Source organism: Nerophis lumbriciformis, linkage group LG22, assembly GCF_033978685.3.
Source record: "Nerophis lumbriciformis linkage group LG22, RoL_Nlum_v2.1, whole genome shotgun sequence".
In the NCBI taxonomy this organism is placed as follows: domain Eukaryota; kingdom Metazoa; phylum Chordata; class Actinopteri; order Syngnathiformes; family Syngnathidae; genus Nerophis; species Nerophis lumbriciformis.
Genome location: NC_084569.2, coordinates 9,344,735 through 9,364,958, shown reverse-complemented (window position 1 = coordinate 9,364,958; position 20,224 = coordinate 9,344,735). Strand labels below are relative to the sequence as shown.

The following is a 20,224-nucleotide window of genomic DNA, read 5'->3' as shown; positions in this document are numbered from 1 at the left end:
AGTAAGTCTTTGCTGTCGTCCAGCATTCTGTTTTTGTTTACTTTGTAGCCAGTTCAGTTTTAGTTTCGTTCTGCATAGCCTTCCCTAAGCTTCCATGCCTTTTCTTAGGGGCACTAACCTTTTGTTTATTTTTGGTTTAAGCATTAGATACCTTTTTACCTGCTGTTTCCGACATCTACAAAGCAATTACCGTATTTTCCGCACCATAAGGCGCCCTGGGTTATAAGCCGCGCCTTCAATGAACGGCATATTTCAAAACTTTGTCCACCTATAAGCCGCCCCGTGTTGTAAGCCGCATCTAACTGCGCTAAAGGAATGTCAAAAAAACAGTCAAATAGGTCAGTCAAACTTTAATAATATATTAAAACCAGCGTGATGTGGGCGCGCATGGAATCGTATATCAACATGGACGGAGCTGCGTGAAGAAAGCCACCCGGCCTCTTCGCGTAAACTTACCTTAACCACTCGCTCATCTTTTCTTCATCCATCCCTTCGAGTTAGCTTTTATGATGACGCCGGCTGGAAAGGTCTCTTTTGGCAAGGTCTTCCTTTTGAATATCACCATGGGTGGAAGTTTCTGGCCATTAGCATGGCAAGCTAGAACCACAGTGAAGGATGACTTCTCATTCCCTGTGGTGCGAATATTCACCGTACGTGCTCCCGTTGTATCCACAGTGCGGTTCACAGGAATATCAGTTGCTGTGAAATCGTAATCCGTGTGCGGATGGAGAGATTGCGTCTTTTCATGAACCGGATCCTTGTCGCTTAGTAGGAGCCATTTTGTGGTCTTTACAGATGTAAACACACAAAGGAAATGAAACGTACGGTGATATCCGCACGCTTTTTCTTCTTCTACGCGGGCGGGTGGTTGCTTACAGTAGAAGAAGAAGCGCTTCCTGTTCTATGGGGGCGGGTGCTTACCTTGGCGGTTGCTTGCGTAGAAGAAGAAGCACTTCCTCTTCTACGGGGAAAAAAGATGGCGGCTGTTTACCGTAGTTGCGAGACCGAAACTTTATGAAAATGAATCTTAATATTAATCCATATATAAAGCGCACCGGGTTATAAGCCGCACTGTCAGCTTTTGAGTAAATTTGTGGTTTTTAGGTGCGCCTTATAGTGCGGAAAATACGGTAGCTACCGGCTGCCACCTACTGATATGGAAGAGTATTACACGGTTACTCTGCCGAGCTCTAGACAGCACAGACACTCAACAACAACACATCATTTGCAGACTATAATTACTGGTTTGCAAGAAATATTTTTTTACCCAAATGGGTGAAATTAGATCATTTCCCACGGCACAGTGGTTGAAAAACACTGCTCGACGGCACGTGGTGCCGCGTTAATTAATACATGCTCACCTGTCTGTCACAGTAGGCCTTCATGAGTTTATGGAGCGCCGTGTGCCTTTTAATCTTGAATTGCACAACGGATCCATCCTGGCCTGCTACCTTCAGGTTGATGTGCTCAGAACTTTCAGTCTTTACTGCTTCCTGGAGGAGACAGAAAACATTTATTATTAGTATTTGAGGCCACAATTGAGAGGATGGTGCAATTGCAGTGGCATCATTGGTGAAAAAAAAGGACCAAGGGTGCACTGAGGGTGACACCATCTGGTTGGCTGCGTGTGTTCACGCAGAAAAAAAGCAGGCCGGTGGCGCGCCCGCCAATGCGCGTTCACGAGCCTTCCGGTCTAGCAAAGTAAGAGTTGTTAGTTGTCGCTCGCAACTTGGAAAATATCCAGACATGAGTGCGTTGAAAATATATTTTATATGAGGCTCCGAGGCGCACATTTTTGCCGGGAAAACCGCGCGTTCGGAACGCGGCGCGGTTGCCACTCACCTTTGGTTTTTCATCAGCCATGGTCACTCTTTTGGCGCTTTCTCTACGCTCGCTACACAAAGAGAACACGGGTGCGCGCACGTGCTCGTTCCCGCTAAAAGTTTCCAAACCCGACGTGCGCGGCCCCGCGACGGCGCGCGCGCGAGTCGGCGGGCTCGGATTGGCCGCGGGCGGTCACGAGGGCGGAAGTGGTCGGAACGCGGGCGGGGGCGCTGGGCGGGAGAGTCTGCATGCGCGCGACACAGGCAGCCAGGCGACGCGTGCACGCGCACGGCGTTGTTTTTCCCCCCCATTTTGTCGGCTTTGAACGTTACAATAAACGTACAACCACTACACGTAAAAAAAAAAAAAAAAAACTGACTGCTAACGTTTGATAGCGTTGCTTTTTTCTTTGTTATTTTAAGAAAACACGATGCTCTTTTCTTCATTTTGTAGCCCTGGAATCCTGCGCTTCAGGACATAAAAATGAAACGTCACGAACTACGAATCAACCGTCCAAAAAGCATAAGGGATATTACAATTACAGATTATTACGCTTGTATAAATGCTTCTTTCAACGCGGGAGAGCCAATTCGGAGTCAACAAAAGCCGTATCGATTGTTGGTATTTTTTGTTCCAATTTCAGCTCTTAAAACGGTAAAATGAAGAAACAGGCAGTAAATGGAAAAGCAGGCGCTAGAACGGGCAGCCCTGTTGTGACGTCATGAGCCTACACCGAGGGGGGCTTTTCACTGAATGGCTGGCGCGCGTAGACACTGCGTTTGTATTTCATGGCTTGACGATTTTACACAATTTATTCATTTTTTTTCTTTTTTAGTTGTATTTGTTGATATTATTCCCTAATGGAGGAGGTCGACGTCGACCCAACTATCACCGTAAGTGACTTATGTTGCTAAGGTTCATTCAGAACGGTTGCTAACAAGCTAGTGTCCACTGAATCACACCCACGCGTCAAAATGTGTTTTTATTATTAAATAAATAACAATAACATGTTTCGTTGGTTCAAGTATGAAATGATTTGCATTGTAGTCATCCTTTAATCATATGTTCAGTTTGTTTATTTGGAACATGCATACGATATAATGTAATGCATCACACAATTTCCGGTTGTTTCATTACATCACTTCCGAAAAGGAGTAGGAAGAAGCAGAGTTTATTTCATCCTACCCCTTTTCATACCATTGCAATTTTATCCAATGTCCTTGTTCTCTGTAACAAAACAGTGAACAAATAAATAATACACTATAGTAAGCAAACAAATATTAAATACATAAATAATCTTTGTCTCAATAACCTTAAAAAAAAAGGGTTCAAGATGTTCATCATAATTCTTGTTCTGTGTACTTTGTGAACAATGTTCCCTCTAATTTTTCATGTGTGTGAGCATACGCAAAAAGTCCCTGAGCATTCAGTGGAGCCCATGTGAGCAACATCAGACGTGCACACCTGTCCCAAACCTGACTAAATAACAAGTTAAATCTCCATCCATCCATTTTCTACCGCTTGTCCCTTTCGGGGTCGCGGGGGGTGCTGGAGCCTATCTCAGCTGCATTCGCGTTAGGCGGTGTACACCCTGGACAAGTCCCCACCTCAGCGCAGGGGCCAACACAGATAGACAGACAACATTCTCTTATTATTATAATCAAATGACAGCAGTCATTTCCATGAGGTTATTTTCTAATATAAGTGTTTAGACCCACTTACAATGACAATAACAACAAATATTGTTTTTCATGAACTGTGTACTTGTATTGTTTGTCTGGGTGGAGGTCCTGCTTTGGAAATAGTTTGTACCCCTTTCAGACATTGCATTTAGTTCCCATTAAAACATTCACATGTTGCACAATGAGATGTAAGCAGGGGATCATGTGTACATTCCTGCAACTTCCTGTTTGTAAAAAATATATTTTTAGTAGTATTTATTTAATATACTAACAGCATTTCATGATTAATATTTATAAATTAAGATTCCTATTAAATGACACGAGAATAAGCACACATTTGATTGGTAAATCAGAGTGTAACGACCTGGAATTACACTTTATGTGTGGTGTTGGAGTTGTCCGACTTTTTGTGTGGCTGTAAACGCATCACTGACTAAGTGCCATATGTGCAGAAAGAGTGAGCGGCTGCTGTTGATATAACAAAGTTGCTTTTGGTCTGGTTTGAAATGACCAGTTTTGCTAGATATCATTTTTTTTACTAATGTTTTGGTTATGTGTTTATGGCCGACAAAAAGAGTTTTGCTCAGTAAAGTGATCGATGGAATTCATGTCCTCAAAGCGTCTCGACGGACGTTACAATATTTGAACAATGATGACGAAAACTGTTTTCTCTCTCGTGTCGTTTCGGAAATTGTTATGCGCTTATTTTTTTATTTCATTTTGTGCGTGGCATAGATTTGCCGTGCGCAGAGGACGCTTGAGCAGTGCGCAATTGCACAGGCGTGCACCTTAGAGGGAACATTGGTCTAGAACATGATTTGCTTTATTCATTATTGATGTGTTTCTTGCTACTTTTGTTGTATATTTTTTACATGAGATTTCCAAATCATTTTATCATCTATTATTACACCCAAAATTGTGTTTTCATTTACCCTTTCAATATTTACTCTGTCTATTTGTATTTGTGTTTGACTTTCTCTTCTACTGTTACCAAATAGCATTATTTTAGTCTTACTGAGATTCAAAGATAGTCTGTTTTTATCAAACCATCTTTTTAATTTGTTCATTTCTTCTGTTATTTGTATTATCTTCTGTGTTCTCTCCTGAACAAAATGCCGTTGTATCATCTGCAAATAATACTGACTTTAAGTCCTTTGTAACTTTACAAATGTCGTTTATATAAAGATTGAACAATTTTGGCCAATATGTAGTCATCATTTAACAATTAGGCACTCAACAATGCTAAAAGTAGTCCACTGACTTCACTTGTAGCAGGCTGTCGATGAGGTGTAATGTATTCCAGAGTACTGTAGTTTACTAGTAAATGTACTGCATTAGTGCTTTACGATTTTGTATTGACCTTTCTGTCTTTTTGTTACCTTTTTAGAATATTCCTGCAGTCAGTCATGGAAAACATCTTGGGTATGCTTGGGGCCCAGGAGATATTCTTGTGTATGAGACCCTCTACAAACGTTCAGGTGTGTGGATATTAAGAAATGTGCATGATTGTTTACTAGAGATGTAGCGATAACAAAATTTCACGGTACGATATTGTAACGGTTATAGTAAGTAAGTAAGTAAGTACATTTTATTTATAAAGCGCTTGTCACAGATAAAATCCCAAAGCGCTGTACACAACATAGGTGAAGTAAAACAACAATTCAATTAAAACAACAGGGGCAACATCATAAAAAAGATACGAAGTGAAATAAAAAATTATAGTTAAAAGGTGCATCAACTAAAAGCTGTACTAAAAAGAGAAGTTTTTAAATGTTTTTTTTTTAAAGTTTCAACACAGTCAAGATCACGGAGGGACTGGGGCCATTTTTTCCAGAGTCTGGGAGCTATAACCTGGAATGCCAGGTCTCTACGGGTTTTAAAACAAGTTTTTGGGATCTTTAGAAGACCCTGACCTGAAGACCGGAGTCTGCGGCCCGAAGAGTAGGGGCATAGCAAGTCAGTGATGTACTGAGGGGCCCCACCATGCAATGCACGGAATGTCAGGACTAACATTTTAAACTCAATGCGGAATTTAACTGGAAGCCAATGAAGACTGGATAAAACGGGGGTAATATGGGCTGTTCTGGGTGCACTGGTCAAAAGTCTGGCAGCCGCATTTTGTACAGTCTGAAGTAGGGCTGGGCGATATATCGATATACGCGATATATCGCGGGTTTGTCTCTGTGCGATATAGCAAATGACTATATATCGTGATATCGAGCATACTCACGCAGTTGCTTTTAGCTGCGGGCATTACACTACAGGCTCTACTCACTCTTTCCTTCTCACAGACAGACAAGCGCACCTTCTTACACACGTCACATACTGTCACGACATACGTCACATACGTATACGTCCTCCCTGAGCACAGGTAGCAGCATGGCTAACGTTAGCTGTGATGCTAGCGGAGTGGTGCGAGCGCTAATACAAGAGAAAGAAGGTGCGAATCTGGTAACAAATGAAGGAATAATTAATTCCCAAGAAAAACAGCAGGGGGTCCATCGTCTGGCGGTGGTTTGGCTTCAAGTGGGAATATGTCGAACAGACAACTGTAATTTGTCAAGTGTGGGGCAAAAGTGTTGCTATAAAAAGTAGCATTACTGCTGTAACAAACAGTTCAGGGTGTCCCAAGTTACCGGAGTGTGTTAGGTAAGGAGGAGGAGTTTTGTCCCTCCAGAGTTGTTGCCGTAGGGCTGTGACGTAGGGTGTGTGTGGTTGTGGAAGGAGGTGTGTGATGTTGACATTAAAGAAGCGGTGGCTACCGAACCTGCTCTAATGTCTCCCGTTTATTATTTTATTAGATAAGTACACTGTATAGGTGAACCCAGGACACTCGGCTACACTGCTAATATGTAGGATCATTTGAAAAGTCACCCGCTAGACAAGGAGGAGGGCTTACTCCGCACGTCAATATCTCCGTTTGGTGCCACACGTCCACACCATCAAAAGGCCGAGGCAAACATTTCCAGATCAACACCGTATGAAAAAAATTGTGATTTTTTTTTTAGTTGTGATTTCCTTCTCTGCATGAAAGTTTAAAAGTAGCACATATTAATGCAGTATGAAGAAGAATGTTTTAATGTAGACACATAGAATCATCATACTGCTGTGATTATATGCATCAAGTATTCATTCAAGGCTAAGGCAAAATATCGAGATATATATCGTGTATCGCGATATGACCTTAAAATATCGCGATATTTAAAAAAGGCCATATCGCCCAGCCCTAGTCTGAAGTCTCTTTAGCGTTGACTTGTTGAAAAGAGAATTGCAATAGTCAATACGAGACGAAATGAACGTGTGAATGATGATTTCGAGATCCAATTTTGACAACAAATTTCTCACTTCAGAAATATTTCTGAGATGATAAAAACAGTTTTGGGTCATAGGGCCACGGTACGATATTATTGTGGTATTCTCCAAAAAAATCTTGGCAAAAATGCCATAGTGTGTAAAATGAAGTGTCCAGAATGATTAGGATAAACACACTTAAGGTTATTAAACACAAACATAATGCTGAAATGTATTAATCATATTTTTACTATATTAACATGTATGTTTAAGTGCAAGAATAGTGCTGGGGCATTCACTATTACAAGCAAATATAAAAAAAAAATACAGTTGAGTATCTTGAAAGTGACAATGTAAATAAACATCCTGTGTAACAAGTGTAATACAATAACAAGGATTCCCCTTAATGTAACTGAATGTGGCCATCCCCCACGACAATATCATAGCTGCCACATCTTGAAAATAAGGGTATTTGACGTGAAAACAAATACAAGTAATATAATGTCTTGTAGCCGTCAGAAGAGGTCACACAAAGTCTGATGGTATTGTTAACTTTTATTGCCAATCTTATACTAACTAACGGCACAATTCCAACACGTTTTTACATACCGTGCAAACACTTTCGTCTGATGATTGGGAACGATAGGCAAAATTCCAAAAAAAACAGTGCAGTTCCCCTTTAAAGAGAGAAAGTCCAACCGAAGCAGCAGTGCGAAGCAAGTGTGACGTCATGCTTGCTGCAGCTCTCTTTTCGTCTGGGACATCGAGGGACAGAAGTAAAGTCTCTTAACGAGTACAGTCTATAATAACACCAGCAAAAGATGCTAGATTTGTTGCTAGTCGTTTTTTAATTAAAAAAAAAAGTCACTAGACATTTGAACAATTCTCAAAGTACATTGTACAATAAACAGCTGTAAAATAATATAATAATATTTATTAATACTAATTAATAATACCAGATTTGTTTTTGAATATATATTTTTTAGCCTATTTGAAGAAAATCATATCATCATAGCAAATTATGCGATGATGTCATGTTGACCACTCCCCCACCGCCACAGGTATTTTGGCAATCTAGGGAAACTCTGAATAATGTACAGTTTTCAACTTAATTTTTCCAAGAAGTAGTGTCCTCTACAGTGAACATTTTTTAATATCATTTTGGAAATTGCTGATTGTCAGAAAATTTAACTTTTAATAATGAAAATACCTCACAAATGGATTTTTTAGCTTTGTGGGCTTCAAATATATTTCCCGGATCATGGTTTGTCAAGTAGCTTCTCATATTACTCGTATTTCTGCGGTGTGCATTGTCCGCGCTCCACCGGACGCTATACCTGCGCAGTGACCGACTCTGTGTCGGCTTGGAAATGCTCAAGCTTTGCTGTACGCAGACTTCTTTATACTATATTTTTACACTTTCATGTTTGAAAATGTGCAATACCTGCTTCACGCAGCCAATCGGGTTATTTCACCATGTAAATATTGTCTATCTCGTACATATAGTAATCCTACTTGGTACTTTTTGTTTATCGTCTTGCTCACTTTATTATATTGCTTATTTCATTATCCCTACTTAATTTCTTAATTACTGTGTATATGAAGTAGGGATGTCCCGATCCGATATTTGGATCGGATCGGCTACCGATATTTGCCAAAAATTGCGTATCGGCAAGGCATGGGAAAATGCCGATCCAGATCCAGTTTTAAAAAAAATCCGGTCCGTGTTTTCCAACGCACCGATTTAAATAATACATTCCACTTTTCTGCTGAGCCTTAATTTCCGTTACGCATTTTCCAGCACACCTTCAACACATCCACAGGTCTGTGGATTCTCACGCAGTTGCTTTTAGTTGCTGGCAGTACACGACAGGCTCTTCTCACTCTTTCCTGTGTCTCCCTCTCACAGACAGCAAGCGCACCTTCTTACACACGTCACATACTGTCACGACATACGTCACATACTGTCACGTCATACGTCACATACGTATACGTCCTCTCCCAGCAGAGAGGTTGCAACATGGCTAACGTTAGCTGTGATGCTAGCGCAGCCGTGCGAGCAACGCTCCCTCTAAGGTGCTTGCCTGTGCAATTGCGCACTGTTTAAGCGTCCTCTGCGCATAGCAAATCTATGCCACGCACAAAATCAAATAAAAAAATAAGCGCATAACAATTTTCGACACATGGACACGACAGAGAAAACAGTTTTCGTCATCATTGTTCAAATATTGTGACGTCTGTCGAGACGCTTATCTCCATTCGGTGCCACACGTCCACACCATCAAAATGCCGAGGCAAAAATGTCCACATCAGCACCGTATGAAAAAATTTGTGATTTTTTTAGTTGTGATTTCCTTCTCTGCATGAAAGTTTAAAAGTAGCATATATTAATGCAGTATGAAGAAGAATGTTTTAATGTAGACATGCAAGCCTTGAAAGAAAATGTTGAAAATCAAGACTACATTTCCTGCAAATGGGTGCATTTCTTCCCTATATTTTAACTTTAGATTTATTCTCATATCAAACTCTTTTGGCTGTCTTTTTGACACTTACATCCGGCGCCCCCCTCCACACCCTGGATTATAAATGTAAATACGGTAATTCAATGTGATTATCTTGTGTGATGACTGTATTATGATGATAGTATATATCTGATAGTATATATCTGTATCATGAATCAATTTAAGTGGACCCCGACTTAAACAAGTTGAAAAACTTATTGGGGTGTTACCATTTAGTGGTCAATTGTACGGAATATGTACTTCACTGTGCAACCTACTAATAAAAGTCTCAATCAATCAATCAAAACACATAGAATCATCATACTGCTGTGATTATATGCATCAAGTGTTCATTCAAGGCTAAGGCAAAATATCGAGATATATATTGTGTATCGCAATATGGCCTTAAAATATCGCAATATTAAAAAAAGGCCATATCGCCCAGCCCTAGTTCAATGATGCCATTTCTGTTTGTCATGTATAATTTTGTCTATTTTGTGTTTATCCTTGAATAAACAGGTCAGTTTCTTGTTACCAACCATTGTGTATTATTCAAACTCCCCTAATTCAGCTGGCTAGTTGTTATCAAGAGTACTAAAACCCTTTTCAACATGATTCTGACAACTAAGTAGGCTAAATAATTTTAAACTTTAATACATGCTCGGATAGGCCAGTATCGGTATCGGTCAGTATCGGATCGGAAATGCAAAAACAATATCGGTATCGGATCGGAAGTGCAAAAACCTGGATCGGGACACCCCTAATATGAAGAGCAACAATAGCACCCGAATCTCCTTCCGAGGATTAATAAAGTATTTCTGATTCTGATTACCTCTGCCAAAGAGGTTATATTTTTGCCGGGGTTTGTTTGTCTGTTTGTTAGCAACATAACTCAAAAAGTTACGGACTAATTTTGATGAAATGCCAGAATAAAACAATTTATTCTTACCTACTACAAACACACTTCTCTCAAATGCTTCATCTTTTTCTCTTCTTTACGATGTTCCACACCCCCTCCTTGCCAACGTTCACTGCGCAGAGGATTTGGGGAGATATGGTTTAGTTTCAGACCGGGTCTACGCATAAGTGCCAGAAAAAAAACGACACTCACCAATTTTACGTTTGATTCCGTCACACGTCACGGCATTATTGTGAGGGTTTTGAAAACGTAATACCGTGGTAACTAAAATACTGGTTTTTACTAGGGATGTCCGATAATATCGGATAAATATCGATAAATGGTTTAAAATGTAATTTCGGAAATTATCGGTATTGGTTTCAAAATTATCGGTATCTGTTTCAAAAAGTACAATTTATGATTTTTTAAAACGCCGCTGTGTACACGGACATAGGCAGAAGTACAGAGCGCCAATGAATCTTAAAGGCACTGCCTTTGCGTGCCAGCCCAGTCACATAATATCTGCGACTTTTCACACACACAAGTGAATGCAAATCATACTTGGTCAACAGCCATACAGGTCACACTGAGGGTGGCCTTATAAACAACTTTAACACTGTTACAAATATGCGCCACACTGTGAACCCACACCAAACAAGAATGACAAACACATTTCGGGAGAACATCCGCACCGTAACACAACATAAACACAACAGAACAAATACCCAGAACCCCTTGCAGCACTAACTCTTCCGGGACGCTACAATATACACCCCCCGCTACCTCCTACCCCACCCCCACCTCAACCTCCTAATGCTCTCTCAGGGAGAGCATGTCCTAAATTCCAAGCTGCTGTTTTGAGGCATGTTAAAAAAAATAATGCACTTTGTGACTTCAATAATAAATATGGCAGTGCCATGTTGGCACTTTTTTCCATAACTTGAGTTGATTTATTTTCGAAAACCTTGTTACATTGTTTAATGCATCCAGCGGGGCATCACAACAAAATTAGGCATAATAATGTGTTTATTCCACAACTGTATATATCGGTATCGGTAATTAAGAGTTGGACAATATCGGATATCGGCAAAAAAGCCATTATCGGACATCTCTAGTTTTTACATTTTCGTGTCCAGTGTTTCACCTCAAACTTGCACGTGCCCTCTTTCTGCAGGTGTCACAGGGTCGTGTAACTCCTTCATTCACGAAGTCAGGAAAGACGAGGACATCTATTCCCCCATACTACGCAAACTCTTCAACGAGTCGCACTACATCTTCGTTGGCCTGCAGACCATTCAAGAAGACATCCCCAACAAGAACAAGAAACCCCAGTAAGCTCTATTCCCCCAAATACATTTCACCGTAAATCATGCCAAAGTACTTTGAACTCTCCATAATGTTGCTTGACTCCCCCATTCTCCCCTAAGGTTTGTCAGCATTAGTAAAAACTATAGATCTATTATACGTGCCTGTATTGAAGAGCTCCAGCAAATTGCAGGTCAGCATTTTCTTTAACATATTTACAATACATGTTTCAGGAATGATCACAATGTTATTATGTTTTCCCGTTTTCAGTTAATAGTAAAGACCCAGCGGCAGGCATGCAGTATGGAAATCAGGTTTGTACTAACATTGACTTTTTCATTTCTCTTGGTTTCTTTTCATAGACGAACATGCAACCATTTTTTTCAATTAAGTTTAGTTTATTTTAGTCATTGAATTCAATGACAATTTAGATTCAATTTACAAAACCAACGAAGTTGCCAACCTATATTCAATTGAATAGACTGCGAAGACAAGATATTTAACGTTCAAACTTTTATTTTTTGTAAATATTAGCTCATTTGGTATTTGATGCCTGCAAAATGTTTCAAAACAGCTGGCACAAGTGACAAAAAAGACTGAAAAGTTGAGGAATGTTCATCAAACACTTATTTGGAAAATCCCACAGGTGAACAGGCTCATTGGGAACAGGTGGGTGCCATGATTGGGTATAAAAGCAGCTTCCATGAACTGCTCAGGCCTTTACAAACAAGGATGGGGCGAGGGTCACCACTTTGTCAACAAATGCGTGAGCAAATTGTCGAACAGTTTAAGAACAACATTTCTCAGCGAGCTATTGCAAGGAATTCAGGGAATTTCACCATCTACGGTCTGTAATATCATCAAATGGTTCAGAGAATCTGGAGAAATCACTTCACGTAAGTGCCTAAGCCCGTGACCTTCGATCCCTCAGGCGGTACTGCATCAAAAAGCGACATCAGTGTGTAAAGGATATCACCACATGGGCTCGGGGATACTTCAGAAAACCACTGTCAGTAACTACAGTTCGTCGTTACACCTGTAAGTGCAAGTTAAAACTCTACTATGCAAAGCGAAAGCCATTTATCAACAACACCCAGAAACGTCGCCGGCTTCGCTGGGCCAGAGCTCATCTAAGATGGACCGATGCAAAGTGGAAAAGTGTTCTGTGGTCTGACGAGTCCACATTTCAAATTGTTTTTGGAAACTGTGGATGTTGTGTTCTCCGGAACAAAGAGGAAAAGAACCATCCAGATTGCTATAGGCGCAAAGTTGAAAAGCCAGCATGTGTGATGTATGGGGGTGTATTAGTGCCCAAGGCATGGGTAACTTACACATCTGTGAACCATTAATGCTGAAAGGTACATACAGGTTTTGGAGCAACATATGTTGCCATCCAAGCAACGTTATCATGGACGCCCCTGCTTATTTCAGCAAGACAATGCCAACCCACGTGTTACAACAGCGTGGCTTCATAGTAAAAGAGTGCGGGTACTAGACTGGCCTGCCTGTAGTCCAGACCTGTCTCCCATTGAAAATGTGTGGCACAATATGAAGCTTAAAATACCACAACAGAGACCCCGGAGTGTTGAACAACTTAAGCTGTACATCAAGCAAGAATGGGAAAGAATTCCACCTGAAAAGCTTCAAAATGTGTCTCCTCAGTTCCCAAACGTTTACTGAGTGTTGTTAAAAGGAAAGGCCATGTAACACAGTGGTAAAAATGCCCCTGTGCCAACTTTTTTGCAATGTGTTGCTGCCATTAAATTCTAAGTTAATGATTATTTGCCCAAAAAAAAATTAGTTTCTCAGTTGGAACATTAAATATCTTGTCTTTGCAGTCTATTCAATTGAATATAAGTTGAAAAGGATTTGCAAATCATTGTACCGGTATTCTGTTTTTATTGATCATTTACACAACGTGCTAACTTCACTGGTTTTGGGTTTTGTAGTTGTGGACATTGACCAAAAGGGTTGTCGGCGCAAGTAAAAGTTATTATGCATGTATAATGCGAGTGCATGATTATCCTGAACAATTTTGAAGTATTTGTATTTGGAGTTAACTGTGCCTGTTCTATTTCAACAGGTGTCAATCTTGTTGGCCATAGAACTGATCTGGAATCTGTGCGAAGTGCTTTTCATTGATGCTGCTCCTGGTTAGATCCACTTTTCACCCACTATTGTTTTCTTTTCCTTGTTTGCACTGAACCCTCCCAGGTTTCCTAACAATGTGGTTTGTGTCTGTGTCCATAGCGGGCTCTCTGTTGCTCCACCTCCTGGATTGGGTCAGGCTTCATAAGGCCGACGTGGAAGAGAAGGCAAGGCACGTGCTGCAAAGTGAGAGTCCCGCTGAGCACCGTGACTACTGGGATGTGGTAGGTCCAGCACATCTTTAGGTGCGGACGTTAATCGCGGAAATTGTATAAAGGGAGTATTTACTACGCAGGTGGTGAGCTACACGCTGCAGGGTCGCGTGGAAGAAGTCCGTCATTTGCTGGTGAAGCAGGCCACCCTCCAGCCTGCCGCCAGGAGCATGTTCAAGCTGATGGACAACCTGCTTGGCAGGATGCCTTTCTACAATGTAAGACCAGATTCTGCATTTCTATCACTCAACTATAATGGTCAAGAAAATCCCCGCCTTTTTGACATTTGCACCCCTGCATATTTGCGAAATTATTCATACTGCTTTAAATGTTAAATAGTTCCCTCTTTTTATAGTAATTTGAATATACAGTCGTGGTCAAAAGTTTACATACACTTGTAAAGAACATTATGTCATAGCTGTCTTGAGTTTCCAATAATTTCTACAATTTCTACTTTTCTCCTCCAAACATATTGCTGGGTATTGTGGCCAACACATCAATTTTTGTTTCATCTGACATCACATGGACAAAGATAAGACTTTCTGGAGGAAAGTTCTGTGGAAATATACTGAAGATGCATTATACAGTAAACATATGCAAAACAGACACTAAAAATGTTTTGCTAATTAAAAGTATTAAATTATTTGCATAATATTTAAGTGCTGTACCTAAAAATGTATTATTATTCAGACGTCTCATGTATTGTATTTCAAAGTGTTGAGTGCTGTTAAATATTGTAATATATTTAAAAATATTTTAATGTCTTTGAGTCCCATGAAAATTATTATTATTTATTTTTGAAATCCTTTAAATGGAGAACCTTTGACCTCATCATGAATTGTATCTCAGAATGTTGTGGTTCTTGTTAAAAATGGACAAAAAAAAAACAATTACAGTCGTGGTCAAAAGTTTACATACACTTGTAAAGAACATAATGTCATGGCTGTCTTGAGTTTCCAATCATTTGTACAACTCTTATTTTTTTTTGTGATAGAGTGATTGGAGCACATACTTGTTGGTCACAAAAAACATTCATGAAGTTTGCTTCTTTTATGAATGTATTTTGGGTCTACTGAAAATATGACCAAATCTGCTGGGTCAAAAGTATACATACAGCAATGTTAATTTTTAGTTACATGTCCCTTGGGAAGTTTCACTGCAATAAGGCGCTTTTGGTAGCCTCCATCTTTGTCCATATGATGTCAAATGAAACAAAAATTAAGCTGTTTGGCCACAATTCTCAGCAATATGTTTGGAGGAGAAAAGGTGAGGCCTTTAATCCCAGGAACACCATGCCTACCGTCAAGCATGGTGGTGGTAGTATTATGCTCTGGGCCTGTTTTGCTGCCAAAGGAACTGGTGCTTTACAGAGAGTAAATGGGACAATGAAAAAGGAGGATTACCTCCAAATTCTTCAGGACAACCTAAAATCATCAGGCCGGAGGTTGGGTATTGGGCGCAGTTGAGTGTTCCAACAGGACAATGACCCCAAACACAAATCAAAAGTGGTAAATCAGGCTAGAATTAAGGTTTTAGAATGGCCTTCCCAAAGTCCTGACTTAAATGTGTGGACAATGCTGAAGAAACAAGTCCATGTCAGAAAACCAACACATTTAGCTGAACTGCACCAATTTTGTCAAGAGGAGTGGTCAAAAATTAAAGCAGAAGCTTGTGGATGGCTACCAAAAGTGCCTTATTGCAGTGAAACTTGCCAAGGGACATGTAAGCAAATATTAACATTGCTGAATGTATACTTTTGACTCAGCACATTTTCAGTAGACCCATAATAAATTCATAAAAGAAGCAAACTTCATGAATGTTTTTTTGTGACCAACAAGTATGTGCTCCAATCACTCTATCACAAAAAAATAAGAGTTGTAGAAATGATTGGAAACTCAAGACAGCCATGACATTATGTTCTTTACAAGTGTATGTAAACTTTTGACCACGACTGTATAGTTTGATGGCGCTATGTGCAGAGTGCAGAGTACCGCAGCTATGAACCCTGCCAGATTCAGTCGACATTTTTCAGCAGGAAAATGTTTTGACAATATGTACAGTATTGTATACTGTGTGCATTAGAGATGCGCGGATAGGCAATTATTACATCCGCAACCGCATCACAAAAGTCGTCAACCATCCGCATCCACCTGAATTTAACATTTAATCAACACCGCACCCGCCCGTTGTTATATATCTAATATAGACGATGCAAGGCATTAGTGAGGTTATAAAGCTTTTGCCTGTTAAAGAAAGGAGACTGATGCAGAGACATTCAATGCGTGCCACGCTGTCACGGCCCAGACGCACACCAGTGCTCAATCATCTGGGAGCCGCGCTGAGCGCACCTCCAAGCGCGTGGAGGTGCGATGTCCCTCGCACCCGCGGCGGCTCCACCCGGGCTCGCGCCCGAGGCTTCAGCGCGCACCGCGGCGGCCATCCTACTCGTCGCGGCCTAGCCCTCGCGGCTCTCGCTGCCGGCGACGGCCGGGTATGGGCCCGACGCTCCAGCGCCATCCATTTTCAGGGCTAGTTGATTCGGCAGGTGGGTTGTTACACACTCCTTAGCGGGTTCCGACTTCCATGGCCACCGTCCTGCTGTCTATATCAACCAACACCTTTTCTGGGGTCTGATGAGTATCGGCATCGGGCGCCTTAACCCGGCGTTCGGTTCATCCCGCAGTTCTGCTTACCAAAAGTGACCCACTTGGCTCACCAGGGTGAGCCCCACCCCTTTCGTGAGCGCACTGTGCGCGGAGTGACCCCTGTTACGCGCCCCCGGCAACGGGGGTGGCGGGCAGGTAAGCTGCGCGGGCGGAGCGCGCGGAGTGACCCCTGTTACGAGCCCCCGGCCACGGGGGTGGCGGGCAGGTAAGCTGCTTACCTGCTGCGCGTGATGCCGGCCGCGGCGAAGGCGGACGAGGCGGGGTGTCGTGCGGTGGGCGCGGTGGTGACCCTGGACGTGCGTCGGGCCCTTCTCGGGGATCACCTCAGCTACGGCTCCCGGTGGGGCCCTCTCGGGGGAAGGGGCCTCGGTCCCGGACCCCGGCGAGGCGTCCCTTCTCCGCTCCGTAAAAGTGTCCATCTCTTTTTTTCTTCTTCTTCTGTTGTGGCATATGCTGCAGGTGCCTGCTCGTTTTTCGTATGTGGGTAACAACATTTAACTATGTATATATATTTCCGAATTGGTTTAACTGCCACCCGCCTGAATCTATTTAAAATCTAATTTTATTCCGACCCGCGGATAAAATCTAATTTTTTTTTATTTCAACCGCCCGATCCGCGGATAATCCGCGGACTCCGCGGTTGTGTCCGCAAACCGCGCATCTCTAGTGTGCATGTAATGTGTAAAACTGAACTCAAAATGTATTTAATAAACAGTGAGAGGCTTATAGGTTTTAAAGTAACACAAATAGGCATTTTATGGTTGAGCAATTCTATTTGGTGGGGATCTACTCTATGCAGATACTGTGGTTCATCAAAAATTATTTAAGGGCTTCACAGAATCTCTTGCTTTACTTTCAGCCTATTGGCACTCCGACACTTACAGAGTTTGACGTGAAGTGGAGACATTGGCATGAGGAGGTAGACCGCTGTCTTCAGGACAACTCTTTTGCCAGCAACCAACACCTGGAAGTCGTATGCAAGGTTTGTCTTTCATAGCTTCTACTGTACCCCTGTACCGGATGCAAAATTAGGTACCTGAAATAGTGGACCTTAGTCCCCCCATAGGTGTCATGTCTTCAGAAATAAAATGTAGCATGGATGGACAATATCGTTCACACATGGACATTAAAGGAGTTAATGGGGCTGTTTGCAACTTGCTCAAAGTGATGTTTTTCTAACCAAAATATAACAAGTTCCCATCAGTGCTTTAACAGAACATATACAGTACAGGCCAAAAGTTTGGACACACCTTCTCCTCATTCAATGCATCTTCTTTATTTTATTTTCTCTGCTCGTTGTCGAGAAGTTCTTGTCAATTGAGTCGAGTCCATTTATTACCAGTGTACTGTAACGCCGTTAGTTTCGGCGGTAACTAGTAATCTAACGCGTTATTTTTTATATTCAGTAACTCAGTTACCGTTACTACATGATGCGTTACTGCGTTATTTTACGTTATTTTTTATGTAGTATCGGCTAGAAACAGAACATCTGAGTGTGTTTTATTGCAGCGCTGCGGTATCGTCCTTCTGTGTCACACGGAAAAGAAAAGGCGTGCTTTGTGTAGGTGGGGGCGGAGGGGGGCTCCCAGACCTTAGTTGAGGGGCACAAGGGAGACGTTCCTCCAGGGCCTATGTACTTTGGGGCTAACAACCTTCACTTTACCCGGAAGTGGGTCTTTACAGCTGAGGGTGAATGACGAGGCCGGCGGTTTGTTGCAATTTTGTGACTTTATTGTACGCAGCCATCCACCAAGCTAGAGTACCTGCACGCACTCACTGTTGCCGCTCTCTCACCTCTCTCGCCCACCGACTCACTGACGTCACTCACCTCACATGCTGTCATATCTTAAAAGGCCGCACACACACACACATACGCTACTCTCATAACAACTAACAAGACATCATTGTGAAGCCAGAAGTCAAGTTTCTTAACATGGAGATATTCTCAATACTTTTCTTTTGTCGAGCACAAAGAAAATAACATTTTAGTTAAATGTAAGTTGTGTCTACTTAAAGTTAAAGTGCCATTATGTTGCAGCTATTTAAAATAGTTTTGTCAATTAGTTCTGGCCTGAAATAAATTGGCCCTTTGAAACATATCTTTGTCTTTGTGTTGTATGTAGACCACATTGCTTTCTGAGTTCAGTGATGCAAATGCATGTCAAGTTGATCAACAGATCGTATTATTCTCCAGTGCAATAACAGTACTGAAATGAAAGCTAAAAGGGCATTAATGGGAGCCTTAAAGAAAAAAAAAGAAAGAAAAAAGAAGTAACTAAATAGTTACTTTTCACAGTAACGCATTACTTTTTGGTGTAAGTAACTGAGTTAGTAACTGAGTTACTTTTCAAATAAAGTAATTAGTAACTGGTTTTCAGTAACTAACCCAACACTGTGTATCACATCCATGTTTAGATGTTTAGATTTCGGAGAACAGTGCAGAAAGAGAGGCTCTTCATGTATAGACGAGACAAAGAGGTAGGGCTGGGCGATATGACCTTATTTTAATATGTCGATATTTTTAGGCCATGCCACGATACACGATATATATCTCCATATTTTGCCTTAGCCTTGAATGAACACTTGATGCATATAATCACAGCAGTATGATGATTCTATTTGTCTACATTAAAACATTCTTGTTCATACTGCATTAATATATGCTCATTTTAAACTTTCATTCAGAGAGGGAAATCACAACTAAGTCAATTGACCAAAAGTGTATTTATTAAACAGTTATTAAGCAGTGGCACAAACATTCATGTCATTTCTAAACAGAAAGTGAAAGATTGTCAGAGACATTTTAAAACAAGCTATGAGTGCACTTTTGTGCATGATGTCACTAAGATGACATATCAAAACAACACTAAATTAAAGTGCACTTTTTGTACAGAACGCCACTACAATTGTTTAAAACAAAGAAAGTGCACTTTTGTGCATAATGTCACACAAGATATTTCAATAAGTGTCACATAAAAATGAGCTGCATATTAAATAGTACCGTATTTTTCGCACAATAAGTCGCAGTTTTTTTCATAGTTTGGCCGGGGGTGCGATTTATACTCTGGAGCGACTTATGTGTGAAATTAGTAACACTTTACCGTAAAATATCAAATAATATTATTGATCTCATTCACGTAAGAGACTAGACGTATAAGATTTCATGGGATTTAGCGATTAGGAGTGACAGATTGTTTGGTAAACGTATAGCATGTTCTATATGTTAGATTGATTGTACAGATATGGTGTTGTTTCTGCTGGGCAAGTATGCTTGACGCGCCTCCTACAGCGCCTTGAGTCAGCTGCAGGGTCATCAGCCGGGGACCACCGCTCATTGGAGTTTCGCTCTCTTTAACCCCGGAACGCCTCCTGGTGGCGGAGCGGTGGCAGGGACGTCTCCCTGCCACCCCCTGCAGCTGACCCATCTTATTGTTATATTATAGTTATTTGAATGACTCTTACCATAATATGTTACGTTAACATACCAGTTGGTTATTTATGCCTCATATAACGTACACTTATTCAGCCTGTAGTTCACTATTCTTTATTTATTTTAAATTGCCTTTCAAATGTCTATTCTTGGTGTAGGCTTTTATCAAATACATTTCCCCAAAAAATGCGACATATACTCCAGTGCGACTTATATATGTTTTTTTCCTTCTTTATTATGCATTTTTGGCAGGTGCGACTTATACTC

The 20,224-nt window shown here is 41.1% G+C and overlaps 2 protein-coding genes across 2 annotated transcripts in view; one reads left to right on the top strand and one right to left on the bottom strand.

Moving 5' to 3' along the window:
* Positions 1-1,986, bottom strand: part of LOC133615590 (small ubiquitin-related modifier 2-like) — a 14,342-nt gene extending 12,356 nt beyond the window's left edge. The window contains exons 1-2 of the mRNA XM_061974306.1: positions 1,843-1,986; positions 1,362-1,493 (exon numbers count right to left, since the gene is read on the bottom strand). Of these exons, the coding sequence (XP_061830290.1) occupies positions 1,362-1,493; positions 1,843-1,863 (153 nt within the window). The 5' untranslated portion in view covers positions 1,864-1,986. The remainder of the gene's footprint in view (positions 1-1,361; positions 1,494-1,842) is intronic.
* A 441-nt stretch (positions 1,987-2,427) lies between these two features.
* nup85 (nucleoporin 85) overlaps positions 2,428-20,224 on the top strand; it is a 42,737-nt gene continuing 24,940 nt past the window's right edge. Inside the window, exons 1-9 of the mRNA XM_061974296.2 lie at positions 2,428-2,717; positions 4,894-4,984; positions 11,371-11,527; positions 11,624-11,694; positions 11,772-11,815; positions 13,585-13,654; positions 13,752-13,873; positions 13,945-14,079; positions 17,387-17,509. Of these exons, the coding sequence (XP_061830280.1) occupies positions 2,685-2,717; positions 4,894-4,984; positions 11,371-11,527; positions 11,624-11,694; positions 11,772-11,815; positions 13,585-13,654; positions 13,752-13,873; positions 13,945-14,079; positions 17,387-17,509 (846 nt within the window). The 5' untranslated portion in view covers positions 2,428-2,684. The remainder of the gene's footprint in view (positions 2,718-4,893; positions 4,985-11,370; positions 11,528-11,623; positions 11,695-11,771; positions 11,816-13,584; positions 13,655-13,751; positions 13,874-13,944; positions 14,080-17,386; positions 17,510-20,224) is intronic.